Source organism: Ptychodera flava, chromosome 20, assembly GCF_041260155.1.
Source record: "Ptychodera flava strain L36383 chromosome 20, AS_Pfla_20210202, whole genome shotgun sequence".
Lineage (NCBI taxonomy): Eukaryota > Metazoa > Hemichordata > Enteropneusta > Ptychoderidae > Ptychodera > Ptychodera flava.
Window position 1 is genome coordinate 27,290,116 of NC_091947.1, and position 21,907 is coordinate 27,312,022.

At 38.0% G+C, this 21,907-nt stretch overlaps 1 protein-coding gene across 2 annotated transcripts in view; it reads left to right on the top strand.

Moving 5' to 3' along the window:
• Positions 1 to 12,071: 12,071 nt before the first annotated feature.
• LOC139120468 (G-protein coupled receptor 26-like) overlaps positions 12,072 to 21,907 on the top strand; it is a 38,658-nt gene continuing 28,822 nt past the window's right edge. For both annotated transcript variants that reach the window (XM_070684920.1, XM_070684921.1), the window contains exon 1: positions 12,072 to 13,879. In XM_070684920.1, the coding sequence (XP_070541021.1) occupies positions 12,361 to 13,860 (1,500 nt within the window). In that variant the 5' untranslated portion in view covers positions 12,072 to 12,360 and the 3' untranslated portion in view covers positions 13,861 to 13,879. The remainder of the gene's footprint in view (positions 13,880 to 21,907) is intronic.

Sequence of the window (21,907 nt, forward strand, 5' to 3'; positions counted from 1 at the left end):
GATGTAGACGTGAGCCATGAATACATTTCGCGTCACAGAAAGCCCTTTCTTCATTGAAATGACAACAGCAGCCAAAAGAATGCATATGCAAGTCTTTCAAACAGGTGTTATACCAACTCTCATTATACCATCTCTCAATTCAGCCAGGTCAAAGTTCGACACCCTTTCACAAACAAGTTGGAGATGTACATGATAACCTGCCTTACCAAAAGCCCATTTCTCTTTTATGTACTATTGAATATGATGTAAACGTGAGTCATGAATACATTTCGCGTCAGAGCGAGCCCTTTCTTCATTGAAATGACAACAGTAGCCAAAACAATGTATATGCAAGTCCCCTAAACAGGTGTTATACCAGCTTTCAGTACACCCAGGTCAAAGTTGGACACCCTTTCACAAATAAGTTGGAGATATACATGATAACCTGCCTTACCAAAAGCCCATTTTCTCTTTTATGTACTTCACTAGCCTACTCAACTACCGATTGTTAATTCATACTGATTTGTACTGTACAAGATGATTTCTATATTTCCTCTGATTATTCATAGTCTATCATCGCTCACCTTAAATAACCTAGCCTGACTAATGTAAGACGTATGTTGTTATAAATAAACGGGAACTTTACAGGAACATTTTATGTTCAGAACTTCGTGGCAACATAGCATGCATGTTCATCCGCGGGTCTCTTAATTATACAAACTTCTAATGCTGATAATATCAAGCACTCGATGAAAATAACGGATTATATTTTTCAGCAGGATTGCAAAAAAAAAAATCGCTCTTTCTAGAAAAAATGTTGGAAATTGATTTCTTTGCAGTCAACCAGTTTGACAAGTTTCTTTCTCACAGCAGATAGTAGGGAAAAAATCATATGGCTAAATTTTCACCATATTCCCGAGAGACAATTTGCAAGAAGTCCGGCCGACGGCCATGGAGTAGATTTGCTCTCTCTTTACCAGTCTGCCGAGGGCTATAGGAGATAACCCCATGTGGTGAGGAGATGGCAGTTTGGAGCATTTGTAATGCACAGAGGCTGAGTTTGCTGTGTTTTAAAAGCGAAAAAGTCGAGTGGATTGTCAGTTGGAAAACATCTTTCGACATACTTTCTCAAGTTATGCTTTATTTCTGCGAATGATTTTAGAGACGTAATAGCCGATTTGAAGTAAAGTAGAAGGAGTAATGACGCTCTGATCTTTATAATTTATCAATCGCGAATGTTTGTGTAGCGTGCAGCGTGCGAATGTTTGTTGTATCCTTTGGCAGCATGATTAGATAGCGAAAGTGCCGACATTTGAAACTTTGAATTGGCATGTACAACTCACAATAGTTTTATGAAATTTGCCGGACTTGTCCCTGTTTATCAACCTTGCCGGCGTTTTATGTCCGTGAATGTATGAGAAATACAGCCTTCCAATAGACCAATTATAATATTAGAATGAAATTCACATCAAGAATCCTTCATTTAATACGCAGTTTTCAGTTTACTTTCTCTACCCTCCCGTATTGATTTAGCAGTCAGTGGCTTATCTCGGCGAGGCTAAAAGGGCGCCCCCAATGTCAAGAATTACACCTCAAATATTTAAAAATTATCACCGATTTTCAGCATTTTCTCCTTTGGATCTCATCATAGCCCGTATAAAAGTCACGAGTCTGAGTGTTGTACATTAAACAGAACAAAAGGCATCAGTAGCGTTTCTGCCTCTCTTAAGGCTTTAAATCCGGCGGAGGAAGAAGAAAAGCTGTAACTAACCCACTTTCGCTGTAACGGTCAAAATTGACATCGATTTGACCAGTGAAAGGGGTTTTGGAGAGAAAGTGTTAGCAGGTCACTTTTAAGGGAGATCCACGAACGGTTTACGTGGGGGTAGTTTTTCGTTTCAAATGCAAACCTCCCGTTGCTTGAAATACTGACCACTGACGCAAAAAAATGAAATCCATTTTCAATAAGATCTTTCCTACATATGTGATATCGCAGTTTCACATCCCTTGCTATGGTGTATATATATTAAAATACGAACAATATTATTGAAAATAATATTTAATTTTAGTAAAGAACCTTTCTCGCAGTCGTCGAAACCTCATTTTACAAATCATGAACTTCGGTCAACTTTTATTGAATATGATGTAAACGTGAGTCATGAATACATTTCGCGTCACAGCGAGGCCTTTCTTCATTGAAATGACAACAGCAGCCAAAAAATAAATATGCAAGTCCCCTAAACAGCTGTTATACCAGCTCTCAGTACAGCTAGGTCAAAGTTCGACACCCTTTCACAAACAAGTTGGAGATATACATGATAACCTGCCTTACCAAAAGACCATTTTCTCTTTTATGTACTTCACTAGCCTACTCAACTACCGATTGTTAATTCATACTGATTTGTACTGTACAAGATGATTTCTATATTTCCTCTGATTATTCATAGTCTATCATCGCTCACCCTAAATAACCTATCCTGAATAATGTAAGACGTATGTTGTTATAAATAAACGGGAACTTTACAGGAACATTTTATGTTCAGAACTTCGTGGCAACATAGCATGCATGTTCATCCGCGGGTCTCTTAATTATACAAACTTCTAATGCTGATAATATCAAGCACTCGATGAAAATAACGGATTATATTTTCAGCAGGATTGCAAAAAAAAATCGCTCTTTCTAGAAAAAATGTTGGAAATTGATTTCTTTGCAGTCAACCAGTTTGACAAGTTTCTTTCTCACAGCAGATAGTAGGGAAAAAATCATATGGCTAAATTTTCACCATATTCCCGAGAGACAATTTGCAAGAAGTCCGGCCGACGGCCATGGAGTAGATTTGCTCTCTCTTTACCAGTCTGCCGAGGGCTATAGGAGATAACCCCATGTGGTGAGGAGATGGCAGTTTGGAGCATTTGTAATGCACAGAGGCTGAGTTTGCTGTGTTTTGAAAAGGGGAAAAGTCGAGTGGATTGTCAGTTGGAAAACATCTTTCGACATACTTTCTCAAGTTATGCTTTATTTCTGCCAATGGTTTTAGAGACGTAATAGCCGATTTGAAGTAAAGTAGAAGAAGTAATGACGCTCTGATCTTTATAATTTATCAATCGCGAATGTTTGTGTAGCGTGCAGCGTGCGAATGTTTGTTGTATCCTTTGGCAGCATGATTAGATAGCGAAAGTGCCGACATTTGAACCTTTGAAGCGGCATATACAACTCACAACATATAGTTATGAAATTTGCCGGACTTGTCCCTGTTTATCAACCTTGCCAGCGTTTTATGTGGGTTAATGTATCAGAAATACAACCTGGCAATAGACTAATTATAACATTAGAATGAAATTCACATCAAGAATCCTTCACTTATCACACAGTTTTCAGTTTACTTTCTCTACCCTCCCGTATTGATTTAGCAGTCAGTGCCTCATCACGGGGCGGCAAAAAGGGCGCCCTCAATGTCAAGAATTACACCTCAAATATTTGAAAATTATCACCAATTTTCAGCATTTTCTCCTTTGGATCTTACCAGAGTCCGTTCAAAAGTCACCAGGGTTGTACATTAAACAGAACAAAAGGCATCAGTAGCGTTTCTGCCTCTCTTAAGGCTTTAAATCCGGCGGAGGAAGAAGAAAAGCTGTAACTAACCCACTTTTGCTGTAACGGTCAAAATTGACATCGATTTGACCAGTGAAAGGGGTTTTGGAGAGAAAGTGTTAGCAGGTCACTTTTAAGGGAGATTCACGAATGGTTTACGTGGGGGTAGCTTTTCGCCTCAAATGCAAACCTCTCGTTGCTTGAAATCCTGAGCACTGACGTAAAAAAGAAAATGAAATCCCTTTTCAATAAGATCTTTCATACGCATCTGAATCACAGTTTCATATCCGTTCCCGTGGTGTATCTATATTAAAATACGAACAATATTTATGAAAATAATATTTATTTTTAGCAAAGAAACTTTCTTGCAGCCGTCGAAACCTCATTTTACAAATCATGAACTTCTGTCAACTTTTATTGAATATGATGTAAACGTGAGTCATGAATACATTTCGCGTCACAGCGAGGCATTTCTTCATTGAAATGACAACAGCAGCCAAAAAAAATGCGTATGCAAGTCCCCTGAACAGGTGTTATACCAGCTTTCAGTACAGCCAGGTCAAAGTTCGACACCCTTTTACAAGCAAGTGGAGATATACATGATAACCTGCCTTACCAAAAGCCCATTTTCTCTTTATGTACTTCACTAGCCTACTCAACTACCGATTGTTAATTCATACTGATTTGTACTGTACAAGATGATTTCTATATTTCCTCTGATTATTCATAGTCTATCATCGCTCACCTTAAATAACCTAGCCTGACTAATGTAAGACGTATGTTGTTATAAATAAACGGGAACTTTACAGGAACATTTTATGTTCAGAACTTCGTGGCAACATATAGCATGCATGTTCATCCGCGGGTCTCTTAATTATACAAACTTCTAATGCTGATAATATCAAGCACTCGATGAAAATAACGGATTATATTTTTCAGCAGGATTGCAAAAAAATTCGTTCTTTCTAGAAAAATGTTGGAAATTGATTTCTTTGCAGTCAACCATTTGAGAAGTGTCTTTCTCACAGCAGATAGTAGGGAAAAATCATATGGCTAAATTTTCACCATATTCCCGAGAGACAATTTGCAAGAAGTCCGGCCGACGGCCATGGAGTAGATTTGCTCTCTCTTTACCAGTCTGCCGAGGGCTATAGGAGATAACCCCATGTGGTGAGGAGATGGCAGTTTGGAGCATTTGTAATGCACAGAGGCTGAGTTTGCTGTGTTTTGAAAAGGGGAAAAGTCGAGTGGATTGTCAGTTGGAAAACATCTTTCGATACTTTCTCAAGTTATGCATTATTTCTGCAATGATTTTAGAGACGTAATAGCCGATTTGAAGTAAAGTAGAAGAAGTAATGACGCTCTGATCTTTATAATTTATCAATCGCGAATGTTTGTGTAGCGTGCAGCGTGCGAATGTTTGTTGTATCCTTTGGCAGCATGATTAGATAGCGAAAGTGCCGACATTTGAACCTTTGAAGCGGCATATACAACTCACAACATATAGTTATGAAATTTGCCGGACTTGTCCCTGTTTATCAACCTTGCCAGCGTTTTATGTGGGTTAATGTATCAGAAATACAACCTGGCAATAGACTAATTATAACATTAGAATGAAATTCACATCAAGAATCCTTCACTTATCACACAGTTTTCAGTTTACTTTCTCTACCCTCCCGTATTGATTTAGCAGTCAGTGCCTCATCACGGGGCGGCAAAAAGGGCGCCCTCAATGTCAAGAATTACACCTCAAATATTTGAAAATTATCACCAATTTTCAGCATTTTCTCCTTTGGATCTTACCAGAGTCCGTTCAAAAGTCACCAGGGTTGTACATTAAACAGAACAAAAGGCATCAGTAGCGTTTCTGCCTCTCTTAAGGCTTTAAATCCGGCGGAGGAAGAAGAAAAGCTGTAACTAACCCACTTTTGCTGTAACGGTCAAAATTGACATCGATTTGACCAGTGAAAGGGGTTTTGGAGAGAAAGTGTTAGCAGGTCACTTTTAAGGGAGATTCACGAATGGTTTACGTGGGGGTAGCTTTTCGTCTCAAATGCAAACCTCTCGTTGCTTGAAATCCTGAGCACTGACGTAAAAAGAAAATGAAATCCCTTTTCAATAAGATCTTTCATACGCATCTGAATCACAGTTTCACATCCGTTCCCGTGGTGTATCTATATTAAAATACGAACAATATTATTGAAAATAATATTTAATTTTAGTAAAGAACCTTTCTTGCAGCCGTCGAAACCTCATTTTACAAATCATGAACTTCGGTCAACTTTTATTGAATATGATGTAAACGTGAGTCATGAATACATTTCGCGTCACAGCGAGCCATTTCTTCATTGAAATGACAACAGCAGCCAAAAAAAATGCATATGCAAGTCCCCTGAACAGGTGTTATACCAGCTTTCAGTACAGCCAGGTCAAAGTTCGACACCCTTTCACAAACAAGTGGAGATATACATGATAACCTGCCTTACCAAAAGCCCATTTTCTCTTTTATGTACTTCACTAGCCTACTCAACTACCGATTGTTAATTCATACTGATTTGTACTGTACAAGATGATTTCTATATTTCCTCTGATTATTCATAGTCTATCATCGCTCACCTTAAATAACCTAGCCTGACTAACGTAAGACGTATGTTGTTATAAATAAACGGGAACTTTACAGGAACATTTTATGTTCAGAACTTCGTGGCAACATAGCATGCATGTTCATCCGCGGGTCTCTTAATTATACAAACTTCTAATGCTGATAATATCAAGCACTCGATGAAAATAACGGATTATATTTTTCAGCAGGCTTGCAAAAAAAATCGCTCTTTCTAGAAAAAATGTTGGAAATTGATTTCTTTGCAGTCAACCAGTTTGACAAGTTTCTTTCTAACAGCAGATAGTAGGGAAAAAATCATATGGCCAAATTTTCACCATATTCCCGAGAGACAATTTGTACAAGAAGTCCGGCCGACGGCCATGGAGTAGATTTGCTCTCTCTTTACCAGTCTGCCGAGGGCTATAGGAGATAACCCCTTGTGGTGATGAGATCAGGTGCCGCCAACTGGTAGATTTCATCAGTTTCGCAAAATCATCACAAAACATGTTTTGAAGGCTGATATACCGATTTTACTTTTTTTTGACCTTGACCTAAAATGTGGAGGGGAAATTAGAGCTGTTCGTAACTGCCCTCCCACTAGCATACACGGGAAACATGCCCCCCCCCCACTGAATTTTGACGCCCACTGCCCTCCAGTATCTATGGTCTGCTCCCCACAACAATTCATGCTCCCCACTACCCCCTCCCCATTACTGAAATTCCCCATTGCCCATGCACTTAATGTCCTCTAGGCAATCAAAGACAGCGCAAAACCTTGAAAGCAGCTAGTACTATACCTTAGAACATTGCGCCCCTCTAAGTTAGGCGCTTATATCTCCTCACAAGTTCTATCAAGCACGACTTTCCCCTCCCTTTCCGTATTTTCCGTTACCCACGGTCAAAAATTTTCTCCCCGCCCACTGAAAAAAAATGAAATTTCTTCCCGCCCACAGTAAATACTGACTTTTTCTCCCCGCCCGCTGATTAGTTTTGAAATTTGCCCGCCCGCTGAAAATTTGCGCACGAACACCTTTCTGCACGAACAGCTTAGTTGGCGGCACCTGCATCATATTCAATAAAAGTTTACCGAAGTTCATGATTTCTAAAATGAGGTTTTGACGGCTGCAAGAAAGGTTCTTTACTAAAAATATGATGATTTTGCGAAACTGATGAAATCTACCAGTTGGCGGCACCTGAAGAATACGATGGTTCAACCGGGCTCGAACCCACAACGCATTGCACCCAAGAAAATATCCTTGAATGTACCTGTACATCAAATTTAAAACCATTTTAGGTAGGTGATATCTCATTATTATAAAAATTACCATTCGCAGTTTTCAAAATTTTAATTTCATTCATTTATTATGAATTCAACGACCTGTTAGAACCTTCAAATCACGTTTCAAAGCAATCCTGTTCAGTGATTGTTTTTGAGAAGGAAATGTTGAGCTGTAAGGACCTGCAAAGCAAATTGAAAAGTAATCTAACGACTAGTTTCTAAGAAGATAAATATTTTGTCCCAAGGGGCACAAGTGAAACAAAGTCAATAAAATATATACAGTATTGCTGGAAACAAGATATCGATTTATATCTCCCTAAGGTACCTACAAATCAAAAGAAAAACAGATTGTTTTAACCAAAATGCAAAATTGAGGATTTTCCAATGAATTTACTCATACGTCACGTTTGAATTTTCAGAAACTGCCACTGTGTTCAATACTTAACGGTCCCCGAGTCGCAGTATGACTGTGGTGGATTAAATTATGCGTCTCGGATACTTCAATGGTTTACAAGTCATGCACACAACTCTCGATGGCTTATAATGATGCTTTGTACTCTTGGTGTGACTGTGTGTTAAAGTGTATGACAACGCAAAAGTAAAAATGTTATTATCTATTTACTTTCGTGTTGTAGGGTAAGGAAAGACAGTACTGTTCCCGTCTTGCTTCTGTGCTTTCCGATATACATTGCACAGTAATGCGTAATACTCTTTGATTTTCAGGTGCCGCCAACTAAGCTGTTCGTGCAAAAAGGTGTTCGTGCGCAATTTTTCAGCGGGCGGGCAAATTTCAAAACTAATCAGCGGGCGGGGAGAAAAAGTCAGTATTTACTGTGGGCGGGGAAGAAATTTCATTTTTTCAGTGGGCGGGGAGAAAATTTTTGACAGTGGGTAACGGAAAATACGGAGAGGGGGGGAAAGTCGTGCTTGATAGAACTTGTGGGGAGATATAAGCGCCTAACTTAGAGGGGCGCAATGTTCTAAGGTATAGTACTAGCTGCTTTCAAGGTTTTGCGCTGTCTTTGATTGCCTAGAGGACATTAAGTGGGCAATGGGGAATGTCAGTAGTGGGGAGAGGGCAGTGGCTGCAGTGGGGAGCATGAATTGTTGTGGGGAGTGGGGAGCGGGCAGACCATAGATACTGGAGGGCAGTGGGCGTCAAAATTCAGGGGGGGGGGATTTTCCCCGTGTATGCTAGTGGGAGGGCAGTTACGAACAGCTCTAATTTCCCCTCCAAATTTTAGGTCAAGGTAAAAAAAAGTAAAATCGGTATATCAGCCTTCAAATCATGTTTTGTGATGATTTTGCGAAACTGATGAAATCTACCAGTTGGCGCCACCTGGATTTTGTTGCGGTTCACACTGTTTTCTGAAAGATCTAAGCCCTCAAATATGAAGAGAACTGGTCAAGACGGACAACTGATCTTTCCTGCAGCGTAGAGTTTTAAAACATTCCAGTTTAGAAATTACTTTTCGGTTGTATGAAGGGAAAACGTTTGGTTGCTGACTAAGCAATGAAGATTCACAGTAATATGATCAACGGCCCTTGTGAAACTGCCGAGTCAGCATTTTCGCAGCTTTAAGTTTTGTAGTACATCTTGCTACTTGATATTGACAGCTAGCACAGTGACACCCCTTTAGAATATTTTTTTTTAAATGACTTCTCCTTCAGAATCTTTTGTGAAATGTTCAAGAACGTGACAATAAAACAGCAATGTTTTTCTTGCATTTCCAGATGCAAACCAATGGAATTGACCGATACTGCACGACTCATGGGTGCAGTCTGGTTCCCTTACCAATTTCCACCGCTTTCTGCGCTTTGCTTCAAAAAAGGGTTCGAAAAAAGCAGGAATTTTGACAAGCTTCTGGTCATTCAGCGTCATACTGTTTATTGAATCCATAGAGAACTTTATAATCTGGATGTTGTTCTGTTTTTGTTGTCATTTGCTAATAAAAATAAGAACACAAATGTGTTGTTACTATTGCTCAGATCATATTGAGATCGTTGCAAATAATGTAAAGACATCATGTTATTACGAAGCTTCAATGGCTATAAGTACCGTTGACGGCAATTATTGAGTACAGGACCGACCGTTACATTTCTTCCTATATATTACACAGAACGAATTTTGGCTTGTTTCCCTTTACTTCTCTTTGCAATAATTAACAGCCAGGAGAAGCAGACAGAACCAAACCTAAACCATAATGCGGATCGTAGCATCTGTTCCTTTGATTTCTCTGTGTAGTTGGGCCTGAAAAAACTTTTTTGTCGACTACGCACTCAGCATGATGGTTCAAGTCGATCGAATATGACAGCCTGTTTAGCCCCTCTTTTTAATTATGTTTGTTTTATTTGTGGTTTTAAAAGGACAGTCCCCCAATCCGTGGCACAACGCGTCCAACGGTTTTCCTTTAACCTCACATTTAAATGTAAAATGGGATAAGGACACCTTTTTTATGTTTTTCATTCAAACGTTATCGAAATGTGATAAGTCTATGAGCCCGTTTTCATTACATGGCTACTCATAAGTATGCGTGTTCTATCCAAAGTAAATGAACTGTACGCTCACATAATCAGTGGTCACTGATGGGCGCCCTCTGCCGATTGTTTTGATTTTTTTTTCTGGCAGCCCACATCAAGTTGCGGGACAGGGAAATACGTTCTTTGCCGTAGAATTACGATTTACATAAGTTCCTTTGTGAGCCTTTCTGCCCAAAACGAAGCAACGTGTCGCACGCGGTAAAACTTGGAGTACACCGTAAATGCATGTTGACTCAATGTCTATACGAAACAGAATGTAAGCTTACTTATTGATCAATCCATCCATGATCGTGCATTAGCTTGAAAAAAGCCCAAAGTAATTGAAACTGTCCATGTCTGCGAGGCCATTGCATGTTACAAGAAGGAACTCAGGCTATCTTGTTTTTGGCAACCACCACCACCACCACCACCACCACCACCACCATCTACAATATCGTCATCATTCATCACATTGCTTTGTTTAGCTATTTATCTGTCGATGTACAGTATAGACCAGACAACAAAATATCATATGGTAGAATTGCGCAAAACAAGCGAGTGATTGAAACAAGGTAATGAAATATACAAAGACGCCAACGCTTGCTCATATCAAGGGTTGCACAATAACTAGGACATAAATTATACTGGTACATAATAATCCAGACTTAGTTAAATGTTGATTATCAACTAATCTGGGAAGTCGTGACATAATTTATTTTATTTATTTACACTTTTAATGAGCGTCCGAGTTACTCAAATGAGTAATTTTCACCGGGGCTCGATAATTAACAAGTCACAAAACTGGTAAGAATAAATAAATAAGATTACAGCGGAATGTTCTTTGTTATATATTCTTTCAGAAGCACCTTGAAATTTCCAATAGTCGAAGCTAATCTAATATCATTTGGCAGTGAATTCCATAATTTAGTTGCACGATAATGAAAACTCCGTTGTCCAATATTTAAAGCAGATTTCGGAATATAACAATCCTGTCGAGAAACCGAGCGCGTTTGATAATAATGGACATTACTCTGAAAGACAAATAAATTCGACAGATAATGTGGAGCACTGCCAGTCATACACCTGAAAGTTAACATTGCCATAAAGTATACAATTCTTTGTCTAACAGACATGACATTTAACGAAGAAAACAAACTGACTGAAGGGTAATCATTAGGCAATTCAAACAGAATACGTAACGCTCTCTTTTGTAATATGAAAATTTTGTCAAGATTTTTTGCTGTGGTATTTCCCCATACAACACAACAATAGTCAATAGTGCTCTGAATTAATCCATAATACAAAACAAGACGATGGTTCATCGGAATAAATCTTAACAAAAGACTTATTCTCTTACTAATAGTCTTACAAAGAAATTCTATATGGTCGTTCCATATTTTTAAGAAATAGAAATTCAAGATGTCGTTCCTTTGTCTTTCGATTGTGATATTTACAAACGTAAATACGCTCGGGTGTCTTATCAAGGAGCTTTTTAAGTTACTATGGTCGGACTTTCTGCACTCATCTTAAAACAAGGAGAGTGATACTTCCGAAGACATTAGTGACACGTGCCATGGAGCTAAAAAGACGTACCAGGGATTAGAAGTGATCTCGACGGGCTATCCAGACAAGTCTAGAGTAAGTTGATTTCAGATTCAAACATTTGTTTGATTGAATTCAACATTTTTGGCGTCAGCACGCGGGATTATACCGAACGATTTCGATCACCGTGGTCTGCTATCATTTGTACGAGGTTGCTGTCGTTCAGACTCATGCATAATACTGATAATAGTTGGGTCCTATTAAACAATATTACTCGCCAACTGAAATACACTGAGTTGTTCATCTTTTTTCTTGTAAATTTTTGTCAGTTTATCAAATTATCCCTAATTCTCTCTTGCAAGTGTCAATGCCTTTTCTTTCCCGATTTAATAGATATTTACTGTACTGAACTGTCAACATCAATGTTGTACATCTGCCGCATATCTGTGATAAGCAATTTCTCGCCTTAGGATCTTATGACTGGACTGATTGGCTGACAGTGTATGCAAAGTACGTATTATCATGCAAATTTATTGTTATGCAAACTATCGCCATTTTCTTGCAAGGAGTAAAGGGGTTGACACGGGTGTGTGTTGTTGTGGCAGGCTCAATTAGTAATTTTTGCCCACTTCACGTTTTTCTGAAATATGATTTGCGACCACAACATGAGGACATTGGAATAGATTGTTTTACGTGTACTCCTGCATCAACCGTTGGCGCTAACGATTGTTTTGCCATGTTCCATGATCGCTCTGTCACCTGAAGAGAAAGCGGAAGCGCCTGTACAGTGTAGGAGGCGGTTTGGCGTCGAGACGTGCAGGACAGAATCAGGTCGTGTGTACGACGATGGATGTAAACACGCAGGGAGACGTGATGATGGTCAACTCCACCCAGGCGACTATCGTCAATGGAACCTCTGCGGTCACATCGGCAGGTTTCAGGGCCTTCTTTCTCCTCGTTTTTATCATCCTTTCGTTGATAGGAAATGTGGGGTTGGTCATGACTATCGGAACAAGCGACCGCCTGAAGCAGTATGTCATGAATTTGTTTTTGCTGAACGTTGGCTGTGTGTTCGTGTGCGACTCCGTTCTCAACATGCCGCTCATACTGGGGTCTAGCATAGCGGGCTACTGGCCGATGGGAAACTTCATGTGCAGATATAACGCATTCTTCGTACAGATCATTGACATCGAAGTAATGTTAGGGCTTGGACTTTTGGCTATGGACCGCCTCGTCGCAGCAAAATCACCCCACAAATACCCGGAACAGTTTTCACGGCTCAGAACAAATTTGTTGATTTGTGCTACGTGGATACAGGCAACTGTCATAGCATTTCCCCTCCTTGTTAACGGCATCGACGCCAGCTATTTCAATTCAAGATTTCTCTGTTCTGTGGCAAATGGCTCTACATTAGTTTACTTGGTGTTCACGTCCGTCACTTGTTTTGTTTTGCCAGTATTTTTTATCATGGTCGCGTATATCATCATCATCAGGGTTGGCGTCACTGAAAAACTTCGCGTGAGAGCTCTGAACACGCATCTTCATTATGCAAATGACCTCTTAGAACAGTCTCCCCTGTGGGAGGAGATGAGGTCGGCCAAATTTACAGGGATTTTGCAATTTTTATGGTGCATTTTATATGGACCGTATTTACTCATGAACGCTATTGGACAGTATCAGAATGTCCCCATCATTGAATCCTCGGATATCGGCCTCAACCTTGAATATTCGAGCGACATGGAAACAGCATTTACATGGATGAAACTCGCCTTCTCCTGCACCGTGCCTTTTCTCACTTTTTTCATGCGCGCCGAATTTCGCGAAGACCTGAAGTTTCTACTAACGTGCAACAGGGATGCTGCAACGGGTGCTAGTCCTCGGAACAACACCCCCGTCCACATTATTCAAAAGAAAGCGGTCATACACGTGGAGAGTCCCACTCCTGTATCTGAAAAGAAACATCCGCTCAAAAACTTCGGCTACCAAGTGCCGGTTCTCTTTGCAACTGCTAACGGCCTACGCTTACAGATAGGGAACAACTACGAGGAAAATGATGTCGTTCGAGAAGAGAGGGACTGCTTCAACTCTGAACTATACGGTTCGAAAGGAAGTAGCACTGAGTACGACAGCACCATGAACTCTACACGCACTGCTGAGCTCGGCCTCACAGGAGAGCTGGAGGAGACGATGGGTCACCATGGCTACCGCCTCCAAAGGCAAAGCATGGATGACTCGGAGACAGAGAGGATACAAACAAAGAGTGTACTGTCCAAAAGCGAAATCAACATTGAGAGAAAAACTCCAACTAGTCCCAGAATGACAAAGTACAAAACTCCAAAATTTTGAAATGAAAACACAAAAAGAGGTGAGTGGTTTACAAAAATACATCAAAGGGGCCAGGAATGGTAATCTTGTAATCCCATAATGAGTAATTTTGTTTTCTGAGATGATAATGTAAGAGGGTTATTATTTATGGTGCACACTTAATTGTTCAAATCAGTGGGTTTTTTTTTACTGTACTGCTGTTTTTGTTTCTAGGTCTGTAGGACTTCTGAAATAATCCCACAATCATATCTCATGGTTACCTCGATTTCCCTAACACCCGTACTGTGAACATTATAGGGTGTCACTTCTGCCTCAATGCTGTGAATATCACACTGTGTTTTAAAAAGCTCAAAGAAATTAGGATTGAGACGTTTTGTAATTAAGCATAGCTTTTGAGGCACAGCAACATAATATATATACAGTAAGAATTTGATATCCGTAACAGTTTATTATATTCTAATACCGGTAACATAACACCGTTTTTGCCCATCATCATTCACATAAGTGTAAATGAGCTCAAACACATCATGAACTCAAATAACCATTTTGTTTGAGTGCAAGAAATTGCAGTATTGGACATTTGGAGTATTTACTGTGTTTTCATTCATATTTATACTATTCTGGCCTTCTGCTTTAAGCATCAAGTATTATTCCCTGGAAAAGAGCAAACTTTTTTGTGAAAATCATTAAATTAAATTTTACAAAAAAGTCTCAACAAGGGGTATGGCAGCCATTTTAAGTTTCATGTCAACTTTTTAGGTTCATTTCTATAATCCCAAAATTTGCAAGTTCAGCCCTGATTTTTATACTTGATCATGGAGGACAATGGTTTGTACCTACCTTAAGGAATGTTTTAGCAATTTTTCCATCTTAAACATTACCTGTCCCATGATTATTTTTCAATAATCAAACTGGTATGTCAGGAAGGGAGTAGAAAAAGTAAGTCTGTAGAGCAAAATTCATTTAATATTTTTCAGTGTCACTACTGTAACACAAAAATCATATTCTCATTATTCGAAACTGAAAAACAAGTGCAGAAATCATTCTTTGAAAAAAGAATACACAAGTTCCACCAATAAAATTTTTGAACATGAAAATATATCAAATTTTGGAACCTGAAAAGAAATTTTTCATTGCCCTCATTCTGACACCCCTACTCTCCAAAAATCAAATTAGCCATTCCTTGAGGCCATTTGCATTCCTCTGTATGCTTGGTTTTGATATTTACAAAACTTTCTTGACAAACAAGGTAGCATCAGCTAGACTTGACTCAAATGGTGACCTGCTTTCACTGACACTAACAGTCTGAGAAGGCAGATTTGTGTAAACACTTTATTTTTGTCATTTGGTAAATTTAAATGTAAGATTAAATGCATACATTTGGCCCCTAACAATCAATATACATAATTAGACTAAATGAACTTATGTGACTGTGTTTGAATTTAGCATTGAAGTGTTTATTGCTTCTATTTTTGGCACCTGGGAACTTTTGCCATAAACTTGTCTATACGTATCTGTATGATTGTGAGTGTTATTTGTGTACAGCATGTCAGCATATGTGAAATTTATGGTATAGACAGTGTGTATTAGTCAAAAAGTACTTGTGTATATGTTGCAAAATTTCATTGGCAAGTTGGTGTGGTCCATTTATAAACTGTCCCAAATTATGAGCCGGAATCTCTTCTGTAATAATGAACTGAAGATTTTCATTATGGTAATTTTTGCAAAGCCGTTTGAGTATTGTGAATGGCAAGTGTGTATATTTTGCTGTTTCAGATGAGTCCGTGTCAACAGGTTGTTGTCAGATTTTCACCAGTTAATCAATCTGGTCCAAATCACAGACTAAACAGATGCCAAAGTGAGGTTAAAGAATATGTCCATAAAATAATAATAATAATAATAATAATAATAATATAATAATGATTGTTATCATTACAATTTACACATCTGCATGTTAATAACTTGGTAACAGCCATACCACTACTTTTATACTTTTGCAAAATTTAATATGTGACTTCAGAACAAGAAAAATATTTTACAAATGAAAGAAAAAAATAACAGCAAGAGTCAGTTACAACAAATAGTTTTCAAAGACTGTATGTAGCTTATGATATAAACTATAATAATGTATTGATAAACTATAGTACAATACTGTGTTAATATAAGTCAGTGTCCAAAGTAGTCATGAGATACATGTTGTATGTATATGATACAAGTACAATGGTGAAGATACTGGTATACGTGTTTGATGATGTAGATAATACTAATGTATGAAATGTAGATGATGAGCTATCACTGAATTGGCCTGAGTCACATTTTGTGGAAGGACTGTACTTATGTTTATTCAAAGCTTTTACCAGTGTGGCACTTTGGGATGAAATTTTTGAATTTTTCTCCAAGGAGAGGACAACCTGCCAATATTAGTGGGGGTTGGATGTTAATTGTTGTGTTTTGTCACTATGGAAATGGCTGGTGACTCTGTACTGTATATTGCTGTCATCAGCATTTCATATATGAGGTCACTGTTGTGACGTACATGTACATGTTTGTCATGAGGACTGCAAATGAGTGGAAGGTTATAACATTGTACATTTACCACGAATCGTTGAGCAGTCGATGGACTTTTGTAAATGTCACAAGGCCACATCATGTGGTTCCATGCGGGGATGAGTGCCACTTTGCTTGATCAAATAATAGATGAATAGGTGATGACAATAATTAAATCCTTTATTAGAGATAATTTATCGAATTCTGCACTCAACTGATGGAGCCACAGAATAGATAATAAAATATGGGCATTGCAAACGAAATTCGTGGCATTTGACCTTTTGACCCCTAAAATGAAAAGGTGTTGAAGTGCAAAACGGCCAGTGCACAATATGATTTTAACTTTCTCTGAACATGATGAATTGCTGAAATAAATTGTTGAAAAATTAAATTTATATTATACAACAAAAAATATGGATAGTGGTTGCTGAGTATTATGCATACAGTAAATGCAGTTTCCATGATGTAATCTTGTAGTTAGTGGGATTTTGAACACTATAATTGAAGATCCTAAAGGGAATGGGTTTTGTTTTTCATGTAATTTTTTCAATCTTCCACATCTTGCATTGTGTAGTGCATCTTGGTCAAATCGCTTCATTGTCAGTTTGTATGTTTGCACACAGTTCACTCGAAGCTCTTCTCAGAAGACAATTAAAGCTTTGTGATGTACCAGTTAAAATGCAATGTTAATATAGGCCACCTGACTTGAAAATGCTGAAAACACGCGCTCAAGAGTGTGGACGTGGAATCAACATCACTTTGTGTACCCTTTTCTCTGTACTCTTTTACAAGTTATGTAATTAGAATTACTTTTTCATTAATACAATTACATGGCTTGATGTTGTTCCAGGTACAGGCAGACGTGTGTGGTACTTTTCACCACTTCAGGTTGTGTTAAATACTTGAACGTTTGCAGTTTGTGCTAACACGCCAAAACCTGCTGAGTCATTAGTCATGACAATGTTCTTATCCTCTGCATATTAATTGGCTTGAATACAAAACATGACGTGCGCTGTTGCAATTGCATGCAAATTTACATTTTCAGGGTTTTGGACATCAGCAAAATTATTAAAATTAAAATGAAAGTAGTTCAAAAGCAGAGTTCAGGGTGTCTTAGCAAAATTTAATACCAGTATGGAATAATAATATTTTACCTCACTAGTCGATTGTAATATTTTCAGATGTGAAATTAAGTTCTGTAAAGTTTCTATCTATACACAGTCTAAAACCAGCACTCTTGCACATGTATAGAGAGAAATTGCCATGAGAGTCCAGCAGCATATTATTGTCACTGAGTTAAAAATTTAATTGATATATTTTAAATCTCAATGTAGATTATCATAGTCATCAATTTAGAACTACATGTAGCTGTCTCAATTACATTGTCCATGAGATGTCAGTTTTATTGTTTGTCATTTCAAAATGTGCTGGAAGAGCAGTCAACGAAATTACCTGAAGTTCATCTTCTAGAACTGAGACGTAAAATGGTGAAATGGTTTCTTTTACCTGCCAGAGAATACGTGTGTATGGTAATACGCTGTAATGGCTGCTACTGGAACACATTACAAATGTCAGCCTGAAGTGACAGCATCGTAACATCCATCAGTGTTTAGTTCACGGATGTTCCAAGCTATATTACTTTTTCTACACACTGAAATAATATCATAAAACAGCACCTTTGTCCCTGCACTGCAGTGTAGTCCAGTTCGGAAGTGGTATTTTATTGATTATTTGTATATTCGTGTGGGAATCACAGACTTATTACACAGTATTTACTGTGTATTTTCATTGAAAAGCACATTTTCCATACCAAGCATATAGATGTTTTTAAAAAAGTTCAAACTTGCAAATTTATTTTGCAAAAACTATCATGATTCCCTCTGTCTACCCATGAGCATCTGATCTTTTGACTCTTCAATGGCAACATGAACATCACTGCTGGAAAAATTCTGTCCCAATGATGTGACCTTGTCTAGCATCTCGTCTTTTGGCTTTGTTTCCGTATGGATGAAGGCTAAAAGATGAAGTTGATGAATCCTAAACAAAGTGTAAACCTGTGACACATAGAAGGAAGGATTAGGTTTTCACATTATCAGTGTATGTCACTGTCTACATTAATGAAGTGAACATGTATGGATCAGGGGCAGTCAACCACCCAATTTTGAGAAATTATATCCAGAGATATTTTTCATGTAACTATTTTATTCAAACATATTTTCAACAAAAGTTGGTTGGAAAATAATTGCTGATCATAACTGCCCTTCTGCTATGATTACAAAATGTTCCTTAAGTATCTGAATAGGTTTCACTCTTCCAACTGTCACTGGAATTCTTCTCATGTTCTTCCACCAAAAACAAAATTGCCATTTCTTTGGCACACGCTTTATCCTCTCCAACAGTAAACTTCAGATAAAATGTGAGTCATGCCTCCTGCCATTCAATGGGAATTTTTCAAGTTGCCTGTTGGGCAAAGGAATAAAATTTCCCCAACCTGAAAATAATAAAAATTGCTCCCTACTCATTCCATGACCTGCTGATATGGAAAAAAGTCAGCTTGCCTGCTAAGAAATATTAAATTAAATGGTAATTTACAAATAGTTGTTTGCAGAAAGTGTTTTTGTTTGTTTGTTTGTTTGGTTTTTTTTTTTGGGGGGGGCTACATATTGATGAGGAAAAGAAAAACAATTCCTGTTTGTAAACTCCATCACATTTATTGGCCTCTTGTAGAAGTCCAACTTGGCCGTCGAACGTTTAGATTCATATATTCCAAAAGTTGACGGTGTGAAAAGTATCCAGAATTCAGAATTCATCGTACTGTGATAGCATCTTACATTGAGTTACAGTGCTCAATTCACAGGATGGTGGACAGTTGTCTAAATTTGTGATTATTTCATCACAACCTCAGCTGTTTTTTTTTTCCTGCATGTACCTTCCTTTCTTAGCTTCCTTTTCACACAATGTACCATACATGTACAGGTATTTGTAGCAGAAGCCTTGCCTCTTTGTTGTGTCGTCCGGCTTTTGAAACGGAATGCTGACGTCACAATGGATCCAGATTCATCATTTGTTACCGTCAACTCAGCCCTTCAATTGACATGCTCTTGTTATTTGTCTCTCAAGAAACAGCTAGCTCCCAGCTGAAAAATAAAGAAATCCTGCGCTGCAGGTGATTGTATTAGTCCTCAATAAATGCCAGCAAGAAAGGGACCTGTGAGTGTTGTTTGGTGTTTTTTGCACATTGACAAGGCAAAGGGATTAAAAAACAAGGCATGTGTATACTTTGTATGGCTACACAGTGTAACCAGTGATTTTAAATCAGTCAGACCGACTGCATAGCTATTATAAGTGGATTTAAGAGGGACACAATTTTGTCGGGATGAAACTCCATCTGTGTTTGACACTTGTTGTGCATGAGTGAAACTCAACATCAAACATCCGCTGTGTTTGTTTCTAGTTCTGTTTGAAGTTGGTCAGCCCAGTCACTTGCATCTAAAAATAGATATCTTCAAGAAGCAATACAATAGTAGAAAGGATGAACCACTATTTAGAAAGGTGTAACTTGATCCATGCCCCTCCCTTCTTGCCATGCTTTCCAATAATCCGTCTTAAAGTTTTCCGGGCAATTAAGTCAGTGATATCTAATGGGGAGAGCCGATGAAGATAGAAGCTTTTGAAGAGAAAGCCTTGCATTTTTTCTGAAAGCTCTTCTGGAAAGAGAGCATTGAATGAAAATGGTCCTGTTAAAATCAGAAAAGTGTGTAGGGTGACGTGAATATCAACCCGTAGGAGATAAAGATCTGTGTTCTGGCAATATATTACATTCAAAATGGCCACCAGCATTTTGTACATGAAAGGAAAAGTGCATGAAGTAGTTTATTGTCATAGTAGTGAGACTGTGAGTGGGTTGTTTTCTTCCAAGACGTGAAAGTGACTTGCATTTTAAATTGCATTTTAAATTGCATTATCACAAAAAGTAGACCAGACTATAAAAGTTGGTTAGAAATTTCATTTTTCTGAAAATAAATTCCCTACCACTTTACCTGCATATTTTAACTAAAAATTGTCATTTTGTTGATGACAGAGAATTCTTAACACATATAGCATATCAAAAAATCCAAAACACTGTATAATGTTTAATTGTTCCACAAATCAATAGCTGTTATCATTGCATCTTAAAAAATGTGGTGTCGTAAACTTTAGCACTTTTCATTAGCTAGCACTTCATTGACCCAAGAAGTGAAAAGAACAAAAATTTCAATGGGTACATGTACCAATGTTGGCCTCCTTTCTCTGTTTTGTAAACATACAAACAAAGTACAAGAGACTCTTGAGGTGAGTTGAAAATCAAGGTCATGTGGGTGTGGTGTTTTAAGCCAGCATGGAGTATATAGGCTTGCCCTGACATGCACATTCATGTACAATGTATACTGTTGTTGTAGTTTTCATACTGCAACGAAAACAAGACTTAGTCAGACACAGACTGATCAAATTGTGTGTACCAAGTATGCTATTTGATGGTCTCCCCAGAGGTGTTTGTCAATTAAATTACAGCTTTTCACATGAATTTGAATATGTAGTGGAATATTCATGCTTTTAAATTTCTGGTGCATCGAGCTTCTCTGAAGAAATAGTTGAGTCACTATAAGTAAGCTGTCAGTGTAAAGATTTTTGTTCAATAATTGCTGCTGGAACTTTTTTCTTTGGCAAATGGAAATGAAATGTTAATGTTTTATACTACATGAGAAATACAAATGAAGTTGTTTATGTTGTGAAGATGGATACATGTACTGGGTATAATTGGACTATTAAGAGAGTCCATTGCTTTAACAAATTGACCCAATTCTTAACATCTCAATAATTGACAATTCCAGGAATCAAGAAATATGGCATTACTAGTAAATGCCTGTAGGATCAAGCAATAGCTACATGTACATATTATAAATCAATATCATCCCATGAGGTAATAATTGCCCATCTATTTATTGAATGCAAAAGGCTCTCAAGGACATGCAGAATTCTTGCTACCTTTGATAGCTTTTGTCTGTGTAAAGGGTCAAACCGTATTATATTGAAATGCATTGTGGGTAAAAAGTCAACTTCTCACCACAGCAAGAGTTAAGATAGTGATCTGATAAACACTTTTAACACAAATACAGGTGTTTTCCTGGCAAAATATTCTTGTGAAACTAGCTACTTGTACATCTTTTCTTCTTAAGCATTTCTGGTATGAAATTCCTGTATAACCTAAAACTTTAGTCTAGCTTCTGTAATCTTTCCTATTTTACCTATAGAAAACTGCCATGTTGAAAATAATTGTAGACCACCTGATATTTTTATGACTCACCTAGGTGGCAAAATAGCACCTCAAGGTTCTGAGAATTAGCATACACGGTATTTGGTCGAGTTTTCTTCAGTTGAATGACATAGGATAATATTGTGCATAAAAGGGCTGTTATTAGAAATGATTGATGTATTCTGTGATCGTAACCCTTTCAGGCCTGACTTTCTTTAAAATGGAAGG